The sequence below is a fragment of the Gobio gobio genome (genome assembly GCF_949357685.1).
Source record: "Gobio gobio genome assembly, chromosome: 10".
Taxonomy (NCBI): Eukaryota; Metazoa; Chordata; class Actinopteri; order Cypriniformes; family Gobionidae; genus Gobio; species Gobio gobio.
In genome coordinates, this window is record NC_137116.1 from 6,385,001 (window position 1) to 6,409,722 (window position 24,722).

The window sequence follows — 24,722 nt, forward strand, 5'->3', positions numbered from 1 at the left end:
GAGGGTAGAAATTAGCACACACCATCACCTCCATGACACAACAGAGTGCAGTGGCAACACCAACCTTCCCCTCCTCCAGAGAACGCCAACGCACCCGCACACTCAGCGCGAAGGGGAAAAATGGCGCTGCGTCAGCCTAAAATTGCAGCTTCCTGCAGAGTGTATTAGCAGCTATAGACCAACACTGACAGGAGGCCCATTAGTTGGTCTGCAGGTCTAGTCTGGTCAATAGGAGCTCAAGAGCATGTTAAAGACACAATGAGAGTCTAGACGTGACCCGGTTGTGTCCTGGGAAGCGTTGGGCAGGAAAAAATAACAGAAATTTCTTTGCAGAAATGATTGATGTGATTGAAGGTGGAAATCACCAATAGAGTAAGAGTGTTGTAATATTGAATGCACAGAAGAAAAGGACTTTTGTATTAAAAAGGTCAAGTGCTAGTTCAGTTTGAAGCACCTGCATAATAAACTCTGATGTGACCCACAGTAGATATTAGAACAGGGTTGGGGTCACCTTCCTCAAAAGCAGAGCGCACATCAAACTTTCATTCTGATATAGTTTATATAAATTTCGACAGAATAGCTAGGTGAAGTTAGCTAAAGAAGGCAGAATGGAAAATATTTTCCACTCTCTCTACAGAGGTACACTACATGGACAAATTAAGGCACGCCTCTCAATTATTGAATTCAAGTGTTGCAATCAGACCCACTGCCACAGGTGTATTAAATCAAGCACCGAGCCATGCAGTCTGCATGTATAAACATATGTAGAGCTCAGTGAATTCAAGTACTGTGGTACTGTGATAGGATGCCATTTTTGCAATAAGTCAGTTTGTGAAATTTCATCCCTGCTAGATATTCTACGGTCAAAAGTAAGTAGGGGTGTACCGGTACACAAAACTGACGGTTCGGTACATACCTCGGTTTTGAAGTCACGGTGCGGTACGAGTTCGGTACAGCAGTTTTACAAAATGGCTTTTTATTTATTTTTATTAAACAGTGGTTTACTGAAGAAGAAAAAAGTGTCTGTCCTTGAATGAATTAAATAAAGTTTATTGAAGATATTTCTGTGAATTATATAGGGAGCCCTTACTTGCACATTAATATTAAAGGTTAACAACAGAGCCCAAACTATTAGCCTAAATTCAGTTGCTATTTATTTTTAGGTATAATAATCAACACTCAAATAACACATGGTATGCAAACATGTAAACTTCAGATAAGGCAGTTCTTGCATAAACTTCCAAATATAATTATAAAATATTTTTACGTTTTTTCTCCAATTCGTTGTTGAAATATAATCATTTATACACAGTGTCTGTCATTTTCATGACATGACATTTTTATTTAACATGCATTAAATAATCAAGACATCCCTAACAGGTTAAGTAGAATTTTATGAATATATAGGCTAATATAGAGGATATATTTAGTGAAAGAGTTGATTTTTCTAGTGAATAAAATTCGGTGGATACTGAATGACTGCCTGAGGTAAATGTGACGCAAACGTTAACCTTACATGACATTTAGTTTACAAGCAGTAATATTGACGTCTCTCCGCCGTTGAAACACTGATTTAGCGATTACACCACATATGATACATGACAGTAAGTTGTAATGTATCCTCAACACACCTTCAGACGGTCATTCATGTTTATTCTTTAGGAAGAGATGATCGATCGCCTTCACAGATGATCGCGTTCATGCGTGTGCGCGGCCGCTTGAACTATGATCAGTGATCAGTCACGCCACATAGAGCGTCAAAACGGCATTTATCGTTTGAATTTCGTGATAAAAATACTTATGTTCGTGTGGGAACTCGGACTGAAGTGTGTTCCGCATTTAAAACAAGCCGACTGTTAACTGTTAAAGATTGCACTCGGAAACCATTCGGGAAGGCATGCACTGAACCGAAAGCCCTATACCGAAACGGTTCGTTACGAATACGTATAACGTTACACCCCTAAAAGTAAGTGGTATTATTGGAAAGTGGAAGCGTTTAGAAACAGTAGTGGAAGACATGGTGCATTAAAGTCACCAACGCTCTGCTGATTCCATAGCTGAAGAGTCCCAAACTTCCACTGGCATTAATATCAGCACAAAAACTGTGCGGCAGGAGCTTCATGGAGTGGGTTTACAGGGCCGAGCAGGAGCATGCAAGCCTCACAGTCCCAAGTGTGTAAAGCTCGTCACCACTGAACTCTAGAGCAGTGGAAACCTGTTCGGTGGAGTGACGAATCACACTTCTCTGTTTGGCAGTCTGATCGGTGAGTCAGAGTTTGGCGGATGCCAAGAGAACATTAGGAATAATGGTATCGGGTTGATTTTCAGGGCTTGGGGGTTGGCCTCTTACTTCCAGTTAAGGTAAACCTTAATGCTTCAGCATACCAAGATATTTTGTAAAATGCTATGCTTCCGACATTGCAGGGAAATTTGGGGGTAGGCCCTTTTCAATTCCAGCATAACTGTGCCCCAGTGCACAAAGCAAAGTCCATAAAGACATGGTCGAGTTTGGTGTGGAAGAGCTTGACTAGCCCGCAAAGAGCCCTGACCTCAACCCCAACCAACACCTTTGGGACGAACTGGAACGGAGATTGCGAGCCAGGACTTCTCGTCCAACATCAGTGCCTGACCTCACAAATGCTCTACTAAGGCATCTTTACACAGCCGAGTTAAGGCGGCTCTAAAGCGGCTCTGTCTGCTAAAAATTCTGTGTAAAGACGCAATGTCGCATTAAAGCAGACTTAAAATATGCCGGGTCTGATCCACCTCGGCCCCTAGTATCAAAGGCGATTCTGAAACGGCTTTGATTCAGTGTAAATGAACACGAACTTGTGCCGCCTTAAACTACCCCATTGCCATGACAACCGCCTGTCAGCGTCAGCTCACGCGGCGCGAGAATCAAGAAGGAGACAAACCATCTAGGAATTAAAGCAGTCACAGTCCTGTTTAACAGTCCTGTTAACACATTTAAATTGAAGGGAATTGGGAATTGAATTATATTCATTTTGCAGAGAGAGATGTTTTTATTTTTATTTGTTTAGATTGCGTAGCAGCATCAGTCTGCCTCAGCTTGTCAAAAATGCCCTTTTGTGGTGGTGGTGATAGTAGGCTAAACCTTTTAAACTAACATTGTGATGCTTGAAGTGTTTTATATCTATGGCTTTTATTATAGGCAAGACAAGTCAAGTGTTGATTTGAGAGGCTAAATTGATCAAACATGTGGTTAACTCGCTGTCGACAACTTGGTCCTCACTTTAAAAAACAAAAACTTTAATGTAACAAACCAAAAAATGCTTCAAACATTTTTCTAAATTAACTTAATAAAGAAACAAAACGAAATATAACTACTTTGACATTAAAAACAAAACCAAACTATTTTAATGGCTGCAACAATGTGTAATAGGGAGGATAAACAAAAATAAAAAAAACACACAGGCTCCAGTCGGACACGGGCCGAGAATTTTGATAAGCTGTCGGACACAGGCCGGGCTAGGGCCTAGATTTGTGGCCTGTGTAGGGCTCTAACTCCCATCGTCAAGCAAACCACCATTTTGTGTAATAATTTAGCGTTTCCCATTTGTAATCTTCCTTTGAATAGACTGGCAGATCAACGCACTGCAACATTTCCCTCAGATGGGTTATGCTTAACCTAGTCGGCGTCACTGTGATTGTGCATTGTAATATTATATTCCAAACATAATCTCTTTGAGAACAATATTTGATATTAGATTTGATATTGGCTGATATATCTGCTGTCCTGAAACGCTATCATTGTTGCGACTGCTCCAAAGTGACTGTTTCTTAAAAAAAAATATTTCGTCCACTTTAAATCCTGCGGTGATCTACCCGTAATAATATTTTTTTTTTTTATAGCATTTGTTCAATCAGGTACAATTTTATTACGAAATATAAAACAACTAGGCTATACCGTAGCCTACAATAGCATAAAGAATCATGACAAACATCAAAAGCGCCTATATATAGCACGCAGAGGAAAATAATTTTAAATTCCGTATTTTTATTTAATTTTTATATATTTCATAATTTTTTTATTAATTTATAACACTTTGTTAAAACTGTTGTAATGCTCAAAGCATTTTTTCCCACGATTTTCATTCCTGTGTAAATGCATTTATGCTGCTTCAGAGAAGCATTAAACGGCATACATTTCTGTGATGTTATGCTGCTTCAGAATCGGTTTCTGTGCCGCTTTTGCTGTGTAAAGATGCCTAGATGAATGGAGGCAAAAATTCCCTAAGAAACACTCCAAAATCTTATGGAAAGCCTTCCTAGAAGAGTGGAAGCGGTTATAACTGCAAAGGGGGGACCAGCTCCCTGTTGGTATAATGGCCACGTGTCCCAATACTTTTGTCCATGTAGTGTATCAACTAGCAATGCACTGAAATACATTTTTTACTGAATGTGGCAAGCAGGGCGAGGCCGAGAGCCGTGGGAACGGAGCGAGTGGGAGACCACACCAGTCACTGGACTCGTGGAGCTCCGGAAACTTTACGTTGATCGTTCACCGGTTCCCACCTCCTTCTTCCCTGAAGCCTTTAACTTTCCTACACTGAAACTCAAAATTAAAATTGTCTTTAGCTCTTTGTGTTGTTCATTGTGTCGTGTTCCCAGGTAATAAATTAAACCATATCATAGTAAAGTTATTTGGCAATAAGCCACCTCTTTTGCAAGTCTAGCATAATTTTTGGTCATGTCAAAGTGCGTCCACACTGCTGACATGTTTATCTGTTATAGCTTATCCAGGTTGTGTGCACAATTTTCTTTTTTCTTTTTTTGTGCTGATTCGGCAGAATATGTTTTTGGTTGCTGAAATATTGGTGCTTCAGTAGTATTAATAAACCTACCCCTCGATCATTCGCATTTAGACTTACAAACCGCTTTCAATCTCTTCTGGTCAAAGCGGGCAGTTCCTGAACAGAGTAATTTAACCACACTATGTTGATAGTTAAAGGTCTGGCAATTCAAGGCTAGAAAAGCACTATGCTGCTTCTAATCAAATGATGCAATGAGCTGGTTGATTTGCTTAAAGGCTTGAACAATCTTCTGAAATGCAAGAAAGTGCATGGTCACTGTTGAGTTCTATGGTGCTTGGCAATAGCTGTTGCTAATTCGTTGGGGAACTTAAGCCCTGCTTTTGAGGAATGATAGGTGAGCCGGCAGTTTTGTACTATTGGTTGTGCGAGGAAGGGTGTCTGTACCATACACAAATCCTGGCCGCAAAGCAGAGAGAGACACGCAGTAGTCATGGTCATGTGAGAAGTCAGCTGTAGAGGAAATTCAGTTTAGAATATTTTTCATAACATGAACTCAGAAAAGCCATACAGTTGTGTGTATTTTTGGGTACCATTGTGGTGTGAATAAAGCAGATCTTTCATTTGCTGTTCTGCTGAGAAATGGGCAGCTTTTTAGAGGTTATTCAAGCGAATATCACAAAAACCTAGCGTGATCATGTATTTCACCACATTTGGAGGGAAATAGTGCTTAATTGTGTTGGAAATTATGCCTCAAAGCAAAAAACAGGCTTTATTTTTTTTTATCAAAATGGGTTTTCTTTTCATTTTGGGGTGAAATATGACCTGCATGTGTTTGTGACATTCCCCAATTAAGGTCCCGATATACTTCAAGCGAAATTGAAGAATGAGCTGGTGTGAAACAACTTGCCAAATCAAACTACCATTAATCGGTGGCGATTATATAATAGGTTTTCTAATCGAAAAGACTAAGACTGTTTTTCATGTTTAATACTGTAATGCAGTTCTATTGTATAAAGTGCTATACAAATAAATGTGATGTGACTTGACTGGAGTGGCGAATTTCAGAGCTCGTGCAAACATATCCACATCGCTATGATCAGATGCTCTGTTGGGATGTTTGCTAAGAGTATATCGCTGCAAACGTATTTCAAACATCTTGTGTCGAAGAATGAAAAAGAGCTTCGCTGGGAATTGATCGGGACCTTTACAATCAACAAACATACAGAAGGAGAGTGAATTGATCAAGTCTTGAACTGTTGTATAAGCTTTGATCAATGACCTGATAAGAAGCTAAACTCATCCACGCACCAACATTTGCAGAAAAAGCAGTTTAAACTTCCCACTGTCTTTACCAAACCACGTGATTCCAAAAAACCCACAAGAACAATTTCACCTCCCTTACACAAGTGAGCCACGGCAGACACTTCGGTCAGATGTCAGTTTGCACACAGAGCATTGCGGAGTGCATTGTGGGAAGTCTTTGTTGAATCAGGGAGCTGACCCATCATGCATCCATTAAGAAGCAGCAGGTGGGAAGCAGGTCAGAGGCAGGCAGAGAGGGAGCAGGCAGGAGGCAGCAGGGAGACAGGGAGACTAAAGCAGGCCATGGGAACAACTGAGGAATATGGGCAACATGTCACAATGTTCAGCTTTAAAAATAACACTTGTGAAGGTATCAGTAAAACAATGAGATGAGGCCAGCCACAGCAAAAACAAAAATTGAGAATAACCTCAGCTGCACTATATATTACTTAGGGCGATATATTACTCACGGATATACATATACAGCCAAAAAAAAACAGGACACCTCTGAGGGCCGTTCACACAGGATGTGTTCTTGCATTGTTTCACTGTTTTTTTCACCATCTTGCGTCATGAGCACTCAAGTTAAATACGGTTTTAAAATTATCCGTTTCCATTCTGTTAGCAGGCTATATGAATTAAACAGACCACATTTAAACACCTGGACCAGTTGCATAAACTAACAATTATGTTAAGACAGTGTCTTAAGATCTAGTATGAGCCACTAGCAGTTAGGCAAGTGGCATTCAGTCTTACTTTTCGTATCAAATTAGGCCAGTCTATGTTTTTATGTAACTGATTAAAAAAATTATGAACAGTCTTAAAGAAAAAAATGTGTGCCTAACTTGTAAGACTAGTCTTAACGGTTTATGCAACCGGCCCCATGGCTTGACATTAAGTTTTCTGTTCACCAGTCACTGTGGCTAGTGTTTTTTCAATGTTACTAGTCACAATTTTGCCATCGATACCATGGAAAAAAAAAACTGCCATATAGATTTCTTTTTTAATATTATCTCAATTTGACAGCAAGGATATTAGGCTGCTGTCAATTTAAGACCTGACGCACGGATCCATTATACTGTTACACATGTGTTTTCTTTCTCAGCTGTTTATGTTCACTTAAAGGGATAGTTCACCCAAAAATGAGAATTCAGTCATCATTTACTCACTCTCAAGTTGTTCCAAACCTGTATGAGTTTCTTTGTTCTGCTGAACACAAAAGAAGATATTTTGAAGAATGTTTGTAACCAAGCAGATAGAGCAACCATTGACTACCATAGTATTTTTTCCCTACTATGGTTGTCAATGGTTGCTCTATCTGCTTGAGGGTGAGTAAATGATGACAGAATTTTCATTTTTGGATGAACTATCCCTTTAAAACAGAACTGACTGCGTTTACGAGAATACTCGCCAAGACCGGAATTTTGACATTATTTTGTCAATAATATTTTTGTTAAACTGTATTTGACCGTTTAAGCGCAATAAGCAGCGAAAAAGAACTCAATTTAGCTTTGTGTGCACACTTTGGGTTTAAGAACAAAATTTGCTGGAATGAGTAAAATAATGCACAATATGCGCAATCCCACAGCGAAATTCAAGCCCTGTAAAAGCAACAATATTCATCCGGAGCAAATGAAACGAGCGAGTGAGAGGAGGCGGGTTTGTGTGTCACTCGCTGTCGGAGAGATTTCAGATATTTCAGTATCGATATGCATTTGTAATAATAGGTATATTTCTGACAAAACTACATTGCACTTAGTTTATTATTTCAGATGCCTTTTTAAAAGACTACAATTGAATAATGTATATATTATATATAAAATTCAACCCGCCAAAGTGGCTAGTAGGAGTGATTGCGTTACACGACACTTCTGAAATACACACACATTTGGCTGGTGTTATGTCAAGCCCTGATAATCACTACAGCTAAGTTAAACAAATACAGTCAAACCAAAATTAATTCAGACACCTTCAACATCATCTCACTTTATCACAGTTTATTCGCTATAGTTTAGAAAATGGTGACAAGAACTCAGTTAAACTGTCAGAACAAATTCATCTTGATAATGTCAGATAACTTTGATAGAAAGGTATGTAATGGATTACAATCAACCAATCAGCTGTAATTAATTACTTACCCTCATGTCGTTTGACACCCGTAAGACCTCCGTTCATCTTCGGAACACAAATTAAGATATTTTTGTTGAAATCCGATGGCCCAGACGGAAGACAAGAACATGTTGAATAAAGTCGTTATTTAGATTTTTTTTTTTGCGCACAAAAACTATTCTCGTCGCTTCATAAAATTATTGTAGAACCACTGTAGTGAGATGGACTTTTTAACGACGTCTTTAGTACCTTTTATGGGTCTTGTGAGTGCAAGTTACATTGCTGCCAATGGAGGCCTTTCTGAGCCATCGGATTTCAACAAAAGTATCTTAATTTGTGTTCCGAAGATGAACAAAGGTCTTACGGGTGTCGAACGACATGAGGGTAAGTAATTAATGACAGAATTTGGGTGAACTAATCCTTTAAGTACACAATTAGATAATACCAATTTAGGTCAACCAATGACCAAGCAATGCTTCATTTTGTTCAGTCTGTGGTGTAAAAGGTCGCATAAGCAATTAAAGAAAAAACACGTAAGAAACACAGGTCAAAAGAGTCTGAATAATTTTGGTCACAATTTTTTTTAATCAATTTTACTGGTAATCCACTGTATGAAGAATGTTTGGGTATATTATGTCACAATTTACTTTATTTTGCTATCCTCACTTACATAAATGAACTATAGTGTCCTGCACACACACTAGTAAATATATATATATATATATATATATATATATATATATATATATATATATATATATATATATATATATATATATATGGTGTTGGAATAATTTTTGGTTTGACTGTATATTATTTTACAACTAAATGAGACATTTCCTACAATATATGACACATCTACATGATTTATATTTTGGTCACATTGTCTATATGAATTGTAAAGTTTCAAAGCAATACATATTTTGTACCCGGTTTATATAATTAGCTTATAAGTTTAATTCCTTTTAATTAAAAGGGGTAAATTGAACTCATTTATTAACTTTTATTAAAAAAGTATTTAAAAAGTCAAAACAAGCAGTTATTGTTACTGGCCCAGAAATATTGGTGACTCCCTAATAAAATCTAGTAACTTTAACAGAAGTAGGATTTTATTCTGTAATAAATATTGTTTCTTAAGATTGTGATATTAAATTGTATTGGTCGCTTGTTTTTTTTTTCTGTTTCATGTGGTGTAATCCTGCTTACAAATCAAAATAAAATCGCAATTGGTCCAAAATCCATTAGCTGTACATGAAACAAGGAAAATGTTCTGATTAACTTGGATTGTGTTGCGATGTTTAGCAGTAAAATATGAAATGTGAGCAAAATTGCAAGATGACAAATACTGATAGCTTTTACAGTAAAAAGCAATATGAATTCTTCTATAATGACCATGCCCTAGATATCTACAATAACTAATGTCCATTCACAGCCATGCAAGCTACATGGTATGGGTCCACCTCAAGACTGAAGCGAGTGCCTGAATCTATAAAGTGTATTGCAGAAAATGAGCACAACAAGCTGAGATTGACTTCAACTAGGTCAACGCCATCATCTGACACAGTTTCAAAAACTGACTCCATTTCATTAAAACAGGCCACAGCAATATTTAATCAAGTGTACTGATGCACTGCCCCCTTTAAACTACAAAAAGAACAAATGTCTGAAACTCAAATATTCCAAATATGTGAATTTGAAATTAATGACTTTTCATTAATAAGAATTTCTTTTAATACCATTTTTCTATACTGGACCTCACAAAAGCATGGCTAAATCTGAAAACTGATAGAAGTTACCATAGTGTAATGGTTCTCTTATGTAAGTCGCACTATGTGCAATATTCAAATATAATATCATAATATTCAAATATAGCTGCGAGCCTTTAAGCACATTTAGCAAGCATGTTACCACTTAGATCATAGATTAAAAAAACGACAGCCATTACAGGCAATTTACCATATGAAATGTATGTTTTTAAAGCTTTTTAAAAGATATAGCGCCACCTATGGTCCCAAAAGTATGCATGCTTGTTTAGAATCATATGGAGCATGTGCTCACCTAATATGGTGAATTTTTGAGATTTTGCTTAGGATTTATAGGCTTTTGATTATGTTTTGCCACAATTTATTTCTAAATGACCTTGTTCTAGCTATTCAAAGTTCAACATTTTTGATAGTTATTGACCTAGAGAGTACAGAGAATTGTACTGCAGTGGTTTTATTGAGGTTGGGTTATAAACCTAGGACTAGTTTGTGAAAGTTCTTGAAATAATCTCCAATATTTAACGAACGCTTCGACGGACAGCGGCAGTCCTAGAGGCAAAGGTGCTCAGAATGAGGAGTTCTACCATGTGGTATGAATGTCATGGGCATGTGTGAAAATCAAAATTTTCAGAGGCTTCTAGGGTTGTGAGTCAAACAGTCCCAGCGTGATTCATTCCGATTCAAGATACGCAAATGTCCTCGTAGACAATTGTGGCACCTTGGACAAAGAAGCCGCATGCCAGTTTTCTAGTTTCTAGTTTTTTGATCCGATTGGGCGAAAAGCCTAGGACTAGTTCGCAAAAGGATTTTGAAAAATCCAAAATACTCGAAAAATTCACAGGGGTGATGATTGAATCCAAGATGTGTACTAGCTATGTTCTGCCTTAACCCTTAAGTACTGTTGCGGGTCAATTTGACCCGTTTTAATTTTTGAGTTGTCGTAAATCTTGGTAAACCTATGTTTTTTTTCTTGAAATCTTGTGACTTTCTCATTTAGGGTCATGAACATTCAAAGTTTCAACACGCTGATGTGTTTTGACAAAATTACTGTTACATTCGTGATGTTCACGGGTCAATTTGACCCGCATGTTTTAATGTTCTAAGGCAACTTTTCAGACCCAAAATAATCAAATTTCTTGGTTATATTTTGTTATTTTCGTTTTTTTTACTACCCTATGAAGCTTAGTTTTTCTCCACTCATTTCAATACATAAAAATATTTTGTCAGCCACATATGGTAAAAATTTGCTATAATTTCTTTTTTCTGAGGTACATTTAACCCCATGTTGTTTTTCTTGAAATGTGACTCATTTAGGGTCAGGAAAATGCATACAAAGTTTCAACATGCAGATGTGTTGTGAAATGTGCATACAGAAACTTTATACGATCTTGCTTTTTGTCAATTTGACCCATATAGACAGCCATTCAAAAGCAACTGTACAGACCCAAAATACAAAACACTTCTTTGTTAGAGCTCCTCAACTCTAATCCTGAAGTGACAGCGTCTTGCTGAGTTTAACAACTTTTTATTTTCAAAGTTCGAGAAAATAAAAAGGTTTTACCTGTTAACTGTCTGTCCCACTTTTTGAGCACAGACATGGAAATTACTTTTCAAACTTAAATTGTTAAAAATCTTGAATACTTCAGAGCACAGACTTAAGTTTGGTATCTTTTTAAAGGGAACACTTCACAGATTATTGTAGAAGTAAAGAAGTTGCAAACGTAAAGTTTAAAAAAGTTATAGAAGTTTAAGTTTATGACAATTTAAAGTATGAACATATATTTTTATATTTTATATAAAACACATATAAAAACATATGGAAAGAATCATCACAAACGAAGAATCTATTGCTATTTATCTATTTCTTTGTCATTTCTTTTAAAAATCAGTCTTCCAATATGAAAACTAGAATCTGAAAGCTTTCAAATGCTATATAGTTTGTCAACGTTACTTTAGGTTTAGACTAAGATATTATTGTTATAAATGTATAATGGCAAGTGTCCCACTGGAGTCAGGGTCTTGTAAACAGTGGTTAAAAACATTTGTATAAATCATAAATTCAGATATTTATTCTTTGTAATGAGTGACAAGTATTGATATTAAAAGTTAATTATTTGTACCTGATTGTATGTATTTTTCATAGCGTGATTTTGGGCAATTGTATTGAATCCAATTAGGGTCAATTTGATCTGGACCATACAGGCTGTAACCAGAAATCGAACAGTGCATGTGGGTTAAGAACAAATGGTGCAACCGAATAAAGTACTCACAAACTAGCTAGTAGTTACTAAGTCTATAGTGTGGACTTTCAATTTAAGAAAGAACTTAGAAATGGTTGGTGCAACCCTACCCTGTCCCTGAACACTAAGAGAAAGTTATCACAAGATGGGAAGGAAAAAGAAAAAGCACATGAAGCTTTCAGCAATCACAACAGTAGAAAAATGAATGCGTACTACTCCAACATGGCCAAACAAAACTGCTTCTCTAATCTCCACTTCAGACCCAATTAATTTAAAATGTAACAAATGACAGCAAGCTGGTCTGGTCAACCAATGACGACATATAGGTTACCTACAGAACAAGATCAGCAAAGCACAGAAGCTCCCAACAGATTTAGCCAACATCTGCTGCCTTATTATACTGTTGTACTGTTGCTGCTGTCGATGCAACCAATCAAATAATAATAAAAAAAATCAGATAACAGCATGGTTTACTGGGTGAACAACAGCGAAGCACATTCATAATCTGTGCAGGAATTGCATAAGCAAATAAAAAGGCGAAAAACAAAATGATTGTAATTCACTGGACTGGGTGCATAAAATGCATGAGTATCTGAAAATCTGATATCATTACCTGGAAGCAAGAAATGACAACAGCTACGTCCACATTAATCCGGATACATTTAAAAACGTAATTTTTGTTTCAAAGACACCTTTTTTTTTGCATTTTCCAAAAGCTTCTCGTCCACAATGAAATTGTGAAATTTAAATAATTCAAATGAAAATTAAATAAAAGTTCACAGAGATAATACCAAGAGAACAGACATACTGTTAAAACAAAAATGATTCAGACACCACATATAATTTTTTACTCGTGGGACACTATAGTTCATTTATGTAAGTGAGGATAAAAAAATAAAGTGAACTGTGACATATTATATCCAAACATTCTTCATACAGTGGATTACCAGTAAAATGTATACAAATTTGGGACCAAAATGATTCAAACACTTTGACCTGATCATGTTTTGTTGATGTGTTTTTTCTTACATTTACATTTAATCATTTAGCAGACGCGACTTTACAACTGAGGAATACAGGAAGCAATCTGTCATGAAGAGGCTTGAAATACTCAAAAAGTGCTAAGCTAAGCTTTGGACATTGCCTAGAGTAGCATAAGCTAGAATAGGGAGGGAATAGAGGAGAGATGAGTTTTCAGCTTCTTTAATTGCTAATGCGACCTTTTACACCATAGACTGAACAAAATGAAGCATTGCTTGGTCATTGGTTGACCTAAATTGGTATTATCTAATTGTGTACTTAAATTGAACAGCTGATTGGTTGATTCTAATCCATTACATACCTTTCTATCAAAGTTATCTGACATTATCAAGATGAATTTGTACGTAAACAGTTTAACACTGAATTCTTGTCATATTTTATTACCATTTTATAAACTATAGCAAATAAACTGTGATAATGTGAGAAAACGTTGAAGGTGTCTGAATACATTTTGGTTTAACTGTAATAATATTCTCACGCTTTTCTTCTGGCATGATATCTCACCCCTTCAGGTCGCACTTAATCGCCACTCCATGTCTGGTCTAAAACAATCGCCCTCATGTTTTGCCGCAGGATAGCAATTGTGAGTAAATTCCTTTGCAGGAATGCCATATGAAGATTGTAACAAAGTAACCTCTATCTTTAGCAACACTGTGAAAGTGAATATCAGGCACAACAATGCCAGTTCAACCATTGATATACATGGGTACAATATGAATCACGTCTAAACATGTCATAATTTTCCAAAAACCTCAGTTTTCACAGTCCACACTTCAATGCTACAACAGCGCTTTTCAAATGTATCCATGGACTAAAACGCAGTCTTAGTGTGGACAAAAGGGCAAAGCACAGAGAAAAAGATGCGTTTTCATTTCTACCCAGATTAATGTGGATGTAGCTAAAGTGGAACTGAAGCAAAGCAGAAAAGGCGCTGAGACACTGTTAGCAATGTTGCCCATTTTCCCATGATCCTCTATGGCCTGGTGCAGATGGTAAGAGGAGGGGTGGGAGGAGATGTTATTGTACACCAGAACCCATAATTCAATTCACAGTGGTAAAACACCTTCATCATCCTCATTCCCCCGTGCATGAGTGAGTGAGTGAGTTATACTCTGGCCCTGGTACTGTACCGTCCTGCTGCTGCTGCTGCGGCCGCTGCTGCTGGAGCTCCTGCCCCCGCCTGTGCCTCTGCTGCAGGCTTTTACGTTTGACGTAATCGTGGTCGACCGGAGTGACCGTATACGGGGGAGAACTCGCACCTGCCGCACCGTCGCCAGGCAAAGAAGTAGCTCCAGCCACCACAGATGTGATCGATGAGGTGGTCAATGCTGCCGGACAGGTACTCATGCCAACGGAAGAGCGCGAGTCTTCATCGTTAATGGATGGAAGCTTTTCCCTGTTGGGAGAAAAGATTACGTTAACAAGATAAAAACACACAAAGATATACAGTGCATCCAGAAAGTATTCACAGCGCTTCACTTTTTCCACATTTTGTTATGTTACAGCTTTATTCCAAAATTGATTAAATTCATTATTTTCCTCAAAATTCTACAAACAATATCCCTTAATGACAACATGAAAGACGTTTGTATGAAATCTTTGCAAATTTATAAAAAAAAAAAAAAAATCACATGTACATAAGTATTCACAGTCTTTGCCATGACACTCAAAATTGAGCTCAGGTGCATCCTGTTTCCACTGATCATCCTTGAGATGTTTCTACAACTTGATTGGAGTCCACCTGTGATAAATCCACCAGTTGCTTGGACATGATTTGGAAAGGCACACACCTGTCTATATAAGGTACCACAGTTAACAGTGTATGCCAGAGCACAAACCAAGCCATGAAGTCCAAGGAATTGTCTGTAGACCTTCGAGACAGGATTGTACTGAGGCACAGATCTGGGGAAGGGTACAGAAAAATTTCTGCAGGATTGAAGGTCCCAATGAGCAGTGGCCTCCATCAGTTTGGAGGACTCTTCGTAGAGCTGGCCGCCCAGCCCAACTGAGCAATCTCGGGAGAATGGCCTTAGTCAGGGAGGTGACCAAGAACCCGATGGTCACTCTGACAGAGCTCCAGCATTTCTCTGTGGAGAGAGGAAAAACTTCCAGAAGAACAACCATCTCTAGAGTGACCAGACGGAAGCCACTTACAGGCACATGAAGGGACAGACAGGCACATGAAGGACTCTCAGACCATGAGAAACAAAATTCTCTGTTCTGATGAAACAAAGATTGAACATTTTGGCCTGAATGGCAAGCATCATGTCTGGAGGAAACCAGGCACCACTCATCACCTGGCCAATACCATCCGGAAGCATGGTGGTGGCAGCATCATGCTGTGGGGATGTTTTTCAGCAGCAGGAACTGGGAGACTAGTCAGGATCAAGGGAAAGATGAATGCAGCAATGTACAGAGACATCCTTGATGAAAACCTGCTCCAGAGCACTCTGGACTGGGGCAAAGGTTCATCTTCCAATAGAACAACAACCCTAAGCACACAGCCAAGATAACAAAGGAGTGGCTACAGGACAACTCTGTGAATGTCCTTGAGTGGCCCAGCCAGACCCCAGACTTGAATACGATTGAACCTCTCTGGAGAGATTTGAAAATGGCCTGATGGAGCTTGAGAGGTCCTGCAAAGAAGAATGGGAGAAACTTCCCAAAAATAGGTGTGCCAAGCTTGTAGCATCATACTCAAAAAGACTTGAGGATGTAATTGGTGCCAAAGGTGCTTCAACAAAGTATTGAGCAAAGGCTGTGAATACGTATGTACATGTGAATTTTTTTTCTCAGTTTTTTTTTTTTTATAAATTTGCAAAGATTTCAAACAAACTTCTTTCATGTTGTCATTATGGGGTATTGTTTATAGAATGTTGAGGAAATTACTGCATTTAATCCATTTTAGAATAAGGCTGTAACATGAAATTTGGAAAAAGTGAAGCGCTGTGAATACTTTCCGGATGCACTGTAAATAAAATTGTATCACACTACAACAGGGGTGTCCAATTCTACTCCTGGAAGACCAACATCCTGCAGAGTTTAGCTCCAACACACTTGCTTGGAGGTTCCTAGTGATCCTGAAGACCTGGCCTGTGTTCGAAATCGCCCCCTCATTCACTATTCCCTACATTACTCTACTAACTTGAAGGATTGAATGAAAAAAAGTTAGTGAATTCAGTCACTGAGTGAGCCGGAAGGGCTGCCACTTTTGTATAGTTTGTGCTGTTTAATAATCATTTGAAACTTAGCAAACTGGCAGCTCCAGTAGTAATGAATAGATTTATCTTGAACTCTGCCATGGAAACGAGCATGTATAAACCGTAATTCATTTAATAATCAATTAAAAAGGAATTTATACCGCTATGATATTACGCTGAACCAGCGGTTTGGAAAATGGATGGATGGATTGATGATTCAGTTGCAACACCATCTTCTGGTCAGTAGGGCTGTCATTTTTGAGAAAAATCTAATTTGAACGGATATCAAATATCAAGCAATGTATTCGAATATATTAGAATATCTACGATATCACATTACAGAAACACTTACAAAAATGTTTATTGCCAGCATCAGAGGTGGAAAGAGTAACAAAATATTCTACTCAAGTAAAAGTACTATACTTCAATGAAATTTCACTTAAGTAGAAGTAAAAGTACTTGTCTAAAAATCTACTCAAGTAAAAGTAAAAAGTAGTTCATTTAAAATGTACTCAGAGTAAAAGTTACTGAGTTACTTTTTTAAAGGTCCCATGGCATGGCATGGCATTTTTCTATTATTTTATAGTGTTTCCTGAGGTGTACTTATATTGTTAGTATGATTTTTACATCATAAAATGTCATAATTTAGAAATAAAAGGCATTTTGTCTATACTGCTGTTTGCCCTGTGGCTGACTGCCCTGTTTCAAGAGGCGTGTCTGCTGTGAGACTTCAGTAAAAACGCCCACTGTTGTGATTGGCTGACATCTTTGCATTTGAAATGAGCGGAGGGGGCGTGGTTTAACGAGGTCTACGACGCACGAGCTGCTGCCAGAGAGACAGATGGACCTGAGTTCACTTCTCATCAGTTCTCTCAGCATGTCTCAGTTCAGGGTGAACTGTTGTAGTTACTAGAATATACTTCAGGTTATTAGTTTATTTCTAGTCGGAGGGGCTGTCACTCATGTCAGAAAGTTAGTAACTTTAGTAAATTATGGATCAGCGCTGACTCGAGACGCGAACCGTTTAGAACGATTCAGTCCGATTTGGTGAACTGGTTCGGTTCACTAAAAAGAACCGATTCAAAAGAATGATTCGTTTGCGAACCGGACATCACGGAGACGGAGCGTTTGCTAACAAAGTTATTTATAGTAACTACTGAGTTGTGAGAGCGCTGTCTGTCAGCGCGAGTTTATTGTGTTTGTATCTGAGAGTTCTGAATAAACACGAGTCCCAGTCACGCCGAGTCCGTCTTCATCATTATTCTACCAACTTTGTAACGCATGCAATGTACCATTACAGCGAGATGAACGAGTTAGTAAGTTTGATTAAAGCATTATTTCTAGATATGTTCCAATCATATGAAAAGCGTCAGTGACGCGCATTGAGTAACTTACACAGCGCAAACAAAGACACAACAGCAGTAATCGAATGTAATCCAGTTTATTGTGGGGAATAGCTGGCTAGCCTAGCCGGATACCCTCACGCTTACCCCCCTTCTGCTTAATCTCACGCCGCATTTGGTGCCTCCGCTGTAGGCCAGATGCAGTAATGGGGGTCGGGGATGTTGAAGGCCGAGCTTCGGTGTGCGTGAGGTTTATCTCTAAAGATGTGGCTCTGCCGATGTTAAGCAGAAACTCCCGACTGTATGCACATTTTAGAACAGATAGACGCGACGAGGACGTACAAAAACACTGACTCACAAGATAGAAAACACAAAAACACCATTCTGTCGGGAGAGAGAGAAGCCGCAGTGTGTGCACGAATAATAAATAATTAGCTACACATAAGAAATCACTGATCACAGATCAGAAGGAACTGAAAAAAGACTTCTGTTTTCATTTGTACATCCAAACACTGAGAAACTGCCAGCATTCACTCGTTCACAACCCATGATCTCTCGAGCGTTTGCATGGGCGTGCCAGATTCTCTGGGCGGAGGAAAGGGAGGTAACCGTTCCTGCTTGGACGTCAAACCAGGAGACTTCAGGATTGGCTCGTCTGGCCTGTCATTTTCTCAAAGGCAGAGAAAGACTGTAAAAGGTTTTACACCGATCAACATTTCTATCCACTTGGGGACAATATTCAGGCTAGGGGAACTCATATTAATGTTGAAATACCTCATAAAATGAAAATTTCATGCCATGGGACCTTTAACAGCGGGGTGGGGAACTCTCTCGTGTAGGGTTGTGGTAGAATGTTTCACAGCATCACAGTATTAATGATTTAATAAATAAACTGTATTATTAAATTATGGTTATTATTATCACCAGTTAAAATGGCATTAAATTAATGAAAACTGATTATTTATTTTTTTGGTTGAACAAATGTTTTATTATAACAAACATGAAACCATTTTTTTTTTTAATTAAAATTTCAATAAAACATGTCTAATGAACTAAATAAATTATTATGAATTAGATTAAAAACTTTAAGAATAATAGAGTCCTAAGAAATTTTTCTTTTTATGATTTAATACAAATGATTACCAAAACGGTGGTAATCAAATACTTGTCCTTTCATTTTTTGGGCAAAGCGCTGCTGTTTTACTAAATTAAACCATGGATTTAAAAATATATTCTTAAATAATGTTTAAATTATGTAATATTTTTTTTGTTGCTATTATTATTATTATTATTTTGACAAGTATTCTAAAGGCCTACAATAGTAGTATATTTCTTTCACAATTTCATCTAGTTAAACCGTTTATTTTGACGGGTTTTAGTGAGGACCTATTTCAGGGAAGATCTGTTTCAATTCAGAATGTATTTGATAATGGCTTTTAATCAAATAAAATTATGAAAATGTTAATTGGGGGTCTCAGATCAGCTCTGGAAATGTTCATACTGTATGTTCATGCCCAAATATGTTTTTTGAGACGTTAAACACCACAAGCATTGTGTAGGCTACTAAAGTATAGGCTAGTAGAGGAAACGGCACTGCTCATTCACACAGAGACAGAACAAGCCGATCATATATTCATATAGCAGTGTTTTGAGCTTTAATATTCACAGACCATGTCGCGATTTGATTTATTGTACAGCTCTACTGTCGATGTATTCATTCATCCATCAGTTTGCGTGTTTTACGTGACATCTGCGTTATACTGTAATTCCGGGATTCCCTATGCATCACAGAAAACATTCGGCCTTAAGTTATAAACGTACCTTTATCTGCACAGAGGGATGGTGTTCCCGAACATGTTCTATATGTTTCCTCCTTTGCATCAACATTTTTTTGCTAATTTGATATCCTCCAGGACAACACCCGGCTATTTTTTGTCTATATCCAAAGTTTTTTCATACTATCCAGGGGTTGACGACGGCATTTCGCTTTCAGCTGGGTCTGACGTATGTCAGTCCGTCTGTCTCCATCTTTTTGTGATTTTTGCGTGTTCATTCTCCCGCCTTCAATTCAATGCAGTCGTTTCCAGATCGCGTTTTTCCCCCCTTTGTATTATTTATTTTTACTCAGTAACGGATGTGGTTTAAAATGTAGCGAAGTACAATACTCCAAACAAAACATACTTAAGTAAAAGTAAAATTACAGATTTTTAAAACTACTTAAAAAAGTAGAAGTACGCAGAAAAACTACTCAATTACAGTAACGCGAGTAAATGTAATCCGTTACTTTCCACCTCTGGCCAGCATACAGAAGTTATTACACGACCATTAACACAAGGACAACTTCAGTCGGGACATTCTAAAACACTTAACGTGGCTTAATGTACTAAGACACTGTTATTAAGAGACCAAACTCAGTAAACATAATACTAATAACGTATACGATGTACAAAAAAAAAAGATGAGCCCAGAATATGAACGCAATGCGTTTAATTCCACATTAAGCGTTTTTCTCCCATAGAAAACCATTAGGCTATAAGAAAACGCTTAACGTGGCGTAATGTACTTGACAGTGTTATTAAGAGACCAAACTCAGAAAACATAAAAATACTGTTCGATAGAACTGCGTATGCTTGGTTTGTTACCACAGTTATCTGCGTGCTTCCTCAGCGATGAACTTCCACATTTGCAGCTATTTTTTTCTTCAACTCCTCAGGATCCATCTCGACGAGTGCAGGCAGATCACGCGCGCGGTTGTGAATCTCCTGGGAGGGCGCGCGCGCTGCGCGGGCACAAATAAACTAATATGGATTTGAAATTATTTTATCATCTTGAAATACAGGTGGAGAGAGCATTTTCTTGTGGTGCCCCCCTCAGCACTTGGTGCCCGACGTGCAGCGCGTGATGCGCGTAATGGGAGCGGCGGCACTGTACATGCATATATTTTTTATATATATTAGTTTGCACGTGACTGTTTAAAACCCGTGTTCTCCCTTGTCCGACCCGACCCGCACCCGTATCCGACACAGTTGGGATGTTTTTCACCCGTTTCAGCAATATTCGCGGGTACCCGCTCTGCATGGCAAAACGGATAGTTTATTTATAGTTCGATTACGGATATTTCACGTCATGTTCGAAAGCATATTCGAATATCGAATAAAAAGTGACAGCCCTACTGGTCAGCAGGGTTTATTTGGCGTGCAACTCTCACAGTGCATTATGGGTATTCTCTAGCAGTTGAGGTTACATCGATTGTACACTCGTTATTGCGGTGCATAATGGGATTGAATGAGTGCACTCAATAACATCCACTATGGTTTCGGACACCACTACAAATGGCTGTTCCCTCAAATAGTGCCCTATTTAATGGTATAGGGGCAGTTTTCCGCCACAGACCTGGATTAGCTGGTTCAGGTGTGTTTAATTAGGCTAAACTCTGCAGGATAATGGTCTCCAGGAGGAGCATCCCTGCACTAGAAAAAATATCTAGTTCAGCCATGAAACTGTAGGGCTGCGTCTGAAAGCTAAGGTAACTGACTTGTTGTTTCGCTGTCCTATCAAAGACAAATTGACATTGCAGGCAACATTAACGCACGAAGATACTTCCCAAAACTGGATAATGGTTTAATGACAGGCAACAAAATATTGAGAGCTTTGGTGATAAGCAAGCACATATTTAACTCTTTCTCTGCAAGAGTTTTTTTTTTTAGTTGCCAACCACCGCCAGCGTTTTTGATAATTTTTGATCAGATTCAGAACGATGATGAAAACACAGATGGAGTAGATGGAGTCCATCAACACCCCAATGTTTCACAGTCCTATAGTAATTAACTTGAGATTGCAGTTTGAATTATCTATGCTAGATCAATGCAGAATAATGTGAGGAACAATTGTGAAAAACTCTGCACTAAGAAATCAAATCAAGTGTGGAAAAGAGCCTTAAGGCCTGTTCACATCGGGACGATTTTCGTCGATTCGGGTGCCAATGTGAGTGTGTACACCGACGCGCAAAACGGCAGGCGTAAAAAGCGTCATTTTTAAAAAAACGCCTTGGGTTCGTTTTTTTGTTTTGACGTGGCGTGTTAAAAACTGGCTGACCAATGAGATCAGCACTTTAGTTTATGTGCCTGGAGCTGCTGAAGTTACTGTAAAACACGAATTGGTGGTGCTCAAGCACAAAACTGTCTTGCCGAGCACACATTGATACGACGAAGAGAAAGTATGTAGACAAAGCAGATGAGCTGCTAATGCTGCTTGCCAGTAAGAAAAAAAGTGTGTGAATGGATTTTGTAAGCACGTAAATACTGTCTCTTTTCTTCTTCTGTGTGACAAGCGAGTGTCAGAAGCGTAAAGTGGCACAGCGCCACCTTGTGTACCGGGAGAGCCATCTACTGAATTTGCACGTTCACTCAGCAAATCGCCAGTGAAAATCACTTGGGTGTGAACACAAAGACGCGCAGAAAAACATCTCGAAAAATGCTGGCGATAAGCGCGAGCGAAAATTGTCCCGTGTGCACAGGCCTTTACAGTGCTGAGTTAACTTTTAGCTTGCTTACTAGTAACTACATAATCAGAGGCCCGTTGCACAAAAGTAGAATTAAGACATCCAGGATAAATGACTGAGCTGAGCTCAATGAAGCCAAAACAAGTGCATCCAGGCTTAATTGGTTGCACAAAGACCAAGCCAGGATGAGCAGACACGGATTCATCCAGCCAGGTTAAACCAATCTTGGATAGGTGCGTGCTCACGGCTCACTCAAATAGACCCGCCACCGATCACAGATTCACTGATTCACCATGGCAACTAGAGCGGCATACTTTTCCCCGTTGGAGGCACAAATCCTCATGGAGGCATACGAGGAGGTAAAAGACATAATTAAGAAGAAAGGCAACACCGCCACAGTGATAAAGCAAAGAGAAAAAGTATTGCAGACCTCCTGAATGCGTAAGTAGTGCACAATTACACACTCACCGCTCCGCTGAAACATCACAATTACAATCCAAATAGTTAATTCACATCTCCAAAAATGTAGTTGTACACTGATTATGAAACAGTTTAACTTTTAATAGAAATGGACAACAGATATGAGTGAAATTGTGTAAAGTAACCCCATCACACTGTATAAGGCTTTGATAAATTATTATCAAAGGCTTACATAATTACTACGCTCAGTAGTAGGCTACAGTTTAATCTTAGCCGTTGTACTCTGCTTCTTATGCTGTCCACCAAATTTTTTTTTTTTTTTTTGGGCCTCTTATGATGTTTGTGCTGTATACTGTGTGTAATACAAGCTTGCAGGGAGGCTACTGCATCCATTCATTTATCTGTTCAGTTGATGTGTATGGATTTGTCCTGCATTTATTTCAGTGTGCAGACAAGCGGGGTGTGTTTTATATATATATATATATATATATATATATATATATATATATAATCTCTATCTTTGAATGTGTATTTATTCTTTTGTTGTATTGTTGAGTCACTGTGTGACTTCAGTTTCGAAAGGAGCTGATGGTTTACCTGCTTTGTTTTATCCTTATTCAATAAAGGAACCTAATGTTACACTTTGTGTTTTTATATTTATATGGAATGTGTATTTTATACGGCCGAGTATTAGGGCCACACTGAGGAAGAAGGAAAAAGTCACACATTTATGAGGCTGGTTCTTTCTGCGGAAAAGATGCATATTCTTTTTACAGTCCTGATACTTATGACAATGTGACGCTGATGTGCCAAAAGATTAAGTATGTCCTTGTTTGTGAAACCATGCTGAAGAACAATTCCACGAAATGCCCCACAGCTGTCATTTTAACAACCGTCTTCCTCTAAAACAACGGGTTATAATATTATGACTTCATTTTTCGAAGTCTGTGACTTTTCTTTTTTTTTCCTCTGTGGCCCTAATATTCTATCATTTTTATATATAGCCTTATAGTCTATGGGAAACCGTAAATTATCTAATGATAGCAACATCATCTAAAAATCATAATTTATCCAAAATTATTGAAATTATGATCACAAACGTTTAAATAATGACAGTGGGTCTAGTTATATGTGATAATGTGTAGTGGGCAGTGGAATAACTATTGGTTTCCGTTAGTGGTGACTGCTGACTGACATAAGGGATGAGATTAAATAGATCCTGGACTTGAGCCTGGTCTGGAGCAGGCTAGCTCCACAGAATAAATCTCCATGGTAATTTATACCATAACATCCAACTGCCACCCTATCCAGCTTTAGTGCAACCGGATCACGGATAAATTGAGCCAGGATCACCAAGATATCCCGGCTTAATCCCTTATCCTAGTTTTGTGCAATAGGCCTCAGGTGCATGAATGCAGTGTTTAATGTAGTCAATGTTATTGCTGCTCCTCTTTTTAAAAGTTTGTCGAAATTAGGGGTGTGCGATATACAGTATATCGTCTGCGATAATATCGTAATTGTTGTTTTAACGATGTACGATCTGATATTATCGAGTAACGTTATGTCCCTCACACCTAGTGCACTCAGCTTTCACTGCGTGATTTAGTCTATTAAAATGCTAAAATGTCCTCAAAATTCATAAGGCGACAAAAATGCCCCTCTATGCATTTTATATTTATATAATTTAATGTAGTTAATCAAGATCACATAAAGAGTGCCATTTTTCTCCAGATATCAGCATGAAAACTAATGTGATATTGTAGTTCAATAAACAAGAAGTTAATATTAAGTTAAGGCCTGTTCACACCGGGACGATTTTCGCGCGCGTTTATCGCCGACGTTTAATGCCTCGTGACTAAACAATGGGCGCCAATGTGAGTGTTCACGCCAGGCGTAAAAGCGTCATTTAAAAAAAAACGCCTCAGGTTCGTTTTTTTATTTTGACGCGGCGCGTTAAAAACTGGCCGACCAATGAGATCAGTGCTTTTGTTCACGTGCCTGGAGCTGCTGAAGTGACAGTAAAACACG

General features: G+C 38.3%; 1 protein-coding gene across 1 annotated transcript in view; it reads right to left on the reverse strand.

The window, feature by feature from the left end:
• The window catches only part of cabin1 (calcineurin binding protein 1), a 170,471-nt gene that overhangs the window by 103,072 nt on the left and 42,677 nt on the right, over positions 1 to 24,722 (reverse strand). The window contains exon 27 of the mRNA XM_079827753.1: positions 14,361 to 14,626. Coding sequence (XP_079683879.1) covers positions 14,361 to 14,626 — 266 coding nt within the window. The remainder of the gene's footprint in view (positions 1 to 14,360; positions 14,627 to 24,722) is intronic.